The sequence below is a fragment of the Equus asinus genome, chromosome 2, assembly GCF_041296235.1.
Source record: "Equus asinus isolate D_3611 breed Donkey chromosome 2, EquAss-T2T_v2, whole genome shotgun sequence".
NCBI classification, from domain to species: Eukaryota; Metazoa; Chordata; class Mammalia; order Perissodactyla; family Equidae; genus Equus; species Equus asinus.
The window spans coordinates 163,646,948-163,650,170 of NC_091791.1; the positions used below are offsets into that span (position 1 = coordinate 163,646,948).

At 38.3% G+C, this 3,223-nt stretch overlaps 1 protein-coding gene across 1 annotated transcript; it reads left to right on the top strand.

Moving 5' to 3' along the window:
* Positions 1 to 599: 599 nt before the first annotated feature.
* Positions 600 to 1,606, top strand: LOC106833406 (olfactory receptor 11G2-like). Its single transcript, XM_044765227.2, has one exon. The coding sequence runs from the start codon at positions 671 to 673 to the stop codon at positions 1,604 to 1,606; it is 936 nt and encodes a 311-aa protein (XP_044621162.2). The 5' UTR covers positions 600 to 670.
* The last annotated feature ends 1,617 nt before the right edge of the window (positions 1,607 to 3,223 follow it).

Here is a 3,223-nt window from a genome sequence, read left to right on the forward strand (position 1 = left end):
TGTGGTATGTTCTCAGGTAGTTTTCCCCAGGAAATGTTGATGAATTTATTCTTGAAATTGATACATAATGGCATTAGGGGGAATAAATCAACAGGTTAGGTTATAATATAGCCAACTGTTAAGTAATTTCTAAGTGACATCAAAAGTCCTACCTTTTTCCTGCTCCAGAATCACATGATCCAACAAGGCACCTACCTACCAGTGGCTGCATTAGGAGAGTACTCACGAGTATTTAGCAAATGCACTTAACCATTCATTTAAAAACATTACAGAAAGCTTTCTAGATGCAAGGATCACGTGTATCCCCCGTCACCCCCATGAACTGCTGTTTTACATAGCAATAACCTCAGCCTACTCTTAAAACAGTAGTTGCCAGGAAGAGAGTTAACCCAGTATATTTAGGTTAAGAAGAGAGAAAAGAATTATACATCGTAATGTCAATATGCATTGCATTCTCCTACTTAAGGCAAGCTACATGAGGTAGAGATTTTAATCTATTTTGTTCACTGTTGTATGCCCAGTACCTGGAAAAAATACCCCACAAATAATAAACATCGAATGAATACTGAATAAGCAAACATCTCAGTTTTGAGTTTGGATGAAGGAAATGAATTCTCTCTGCTTTTCCAGGGGTATTTAGTAATTATAGTTCCTTTCACAGTACAGGCCCATGAAAAACTCCAACATCCTTAACAACTTCAGCAACATCACTGGCTTCATCCTCCTGGGCTTCCCTTGCCCCAGGGAGGGGCAGATCCTCCTCTTTCTGCTCTTCTCTATTGTCTACCTCCTGACTCTCCTGGGCAATGGTTCCATCATCTGTGCTGTGCGCTGGGATCAGAGACTCCACACCCCCATGTACATCCTGCTCGCCAACTTCTCCTTCCTGGAGATCTGCTATGTCACCTCCACTGTCCCCAACATGTTGGCCAACTTCCTCTCTGACACCAAGGTCATCTCCTTCTCTGGGTGCTTTGTCCAGTTCTACTTTTTCTTCTCCTTGGGTTCTACAGAATGCTTTTTCTTGGCTATTATGGCATTTGATCGATACCTTGCTATCTGCTGGCCCCTACGTTACCCCACTCTTATGACTGGACGTCTCTGCACCAATCTTGTGGTCAGCTGCTGGGTACTTGGTTTCCTCTGGTTCCCAGTCCCTATCATCATCATTTCCCAGATGTCCTTCTGTGGATCTAAGATTATTGACCACTTCCTCTGTGACCCCGGTCCTTTGTTAGCACTCGCCTGTGCCAGAGCCCCAGTAATGGAGTTTTATTGGACATTCATAAGTTCTTTGCTGTTATTTATGCCTTTTCTCTGCATCATGGGGTCCTATGCTCTGCTCCTGAGAGATGTGTTTAGTTTGCCTTCAGCAGCTGGACGAAGAAAGGCTTTCTCCACCTGTGGTTCTCATCTGGCTGTGGTTTCACTCTTCTATGGGTCAGTGATGGTCATGTATCTGAGCCCAGCATCTGAACATGAAGCTGGAATGCAGAAGCTTGTGACTCTGTTTTATTCTGTGGGAACCCCACTCATTAATCCCGTGATCTATAGTCTGAGGAACAAAGATATGAAACATGCCCTGCAGAAATTTATGGGAACATAAAAATTAGAGATTAATTGAGAAAAATAATCTTTAGGCAATTGGTCTATCTTCACACTTTTTCAGGTAAACAAATTTAAGTAAATAACTAGTACCACTCTAAGAATTGTTCATCCTACCATTGAACCTATTCGTTACTGCTGTTTGTACTTTTCCTACAATTGTTAGGGTGAAAAAAGGACTCAGAGACTTTATCCAATCCCCTAATTTTTCAGATGAAAAGCTGGAGAATGGGAATTTTGAGTGATTTGCTCTGGTCATAACTTTATAATGCAAAGAAAAACCTTGCTATTTTTTAAAGAATTGCTCTATTTTGCTCATAAAGAGAAAAATACGTCATAAGCAATAAGAATAATTGTGTTTTTTTTGCCATTCAGATGTGCAGCCATCAAATACTCTTTCATCTGAGGAAGGGAAAAATATATACATTACTGATAGAAGTGTAAAGTGGTACAAATACTACTTAGGATAAATTGCAAACTATTTAACACAATTTAAAATGCACATATCCATTAACTCAGCAATTGTACTAACTCCTAGATACTTAGCCTACCCATATAAGCATACATATGTGAAAATACGTATGTACAAGAATATTCATTGCAACATTGTTTGTAATGGAAAATTATTAGAAACCACTTAAATGACCATTTATTGAGAACTAGTTAGATAAATTATGATGTATCCATGCAATAGAATATGATGCAACATCTTTTAAATGAAGAAGTTTCAGATATACATATATGGAACCACCTTCAAGTTATATTGATAAGTGAATAAATGATGTATAGTATGTAAGCTGTCATATATGTATAAAATTATAAATTTGTGTGTGTGTTTAAAAAAAGGATAGAATATCTTTCAAAGGACAGATAAGAAATCTAACAATGGTTGCATTTGGGAAGAGTGGGTGTTTTGGGTGCAAAAGAATGACAGATTTGTTCTCACTGTGTACTCTGGTATCTTTCATACAAACTTCTATAGATGATTATGATGATGATGATGATGATTATATCTCTACTGGTAAATTTTCTGAGAATTGGAACCTAAGAACCAGTTCACCACAATTCCTAGGTTCCTTGGGGAATCTATGAAGCAGGCTGCCTTTCATGGCAAACAAAGCCATGGATCCATGAAACAAAAGCCAGGATCCATGAACCCACAAATGTCATTCATTCAGACTTATTGGTACTGGAGAGAGAACGTGGGAAATTACTTGTCCTCTGATGATTTCTGGGAGAAAATAAACTGTGTTAAAGTTATAACTAGTCTCTTTTCAGAACTATTATATTTATATCTTATTGTTCACTCATTTATTTAAAAAATATTTAATAAATACCTTCAGTATGTCAGATACAGAGCTAGGAAATGTCACATTTTAGTCCCTCATGGAGTTGACAGTCTAGGATGAGAAAAAAATTAAGTTGTGATATATACTATGACCAAGAGAGATATTAGTTGCCATAGGAGTCAGCTGGGGAACAGTATGTGCAAAGTATGGAGAGGTAAGGGGTGAGAGAGCAGGCAATTGAAGTATTTCCACACAGCTAACTTCAGCTCATGATCTACAGGGTCACTACAAGATAAAGGTCATCGTGTCCCTAGAAAGGGTCTACGAAA

What these genes read in the sequence shown, in the direction of transcription:
- LOC106833406 (XM_044765227.2), top strand. Translation starts at nt 671, where the DNA reads ATGAAAAACTCCAACATCCTTAACAACTTCAGCAACATCACTGGCTTC.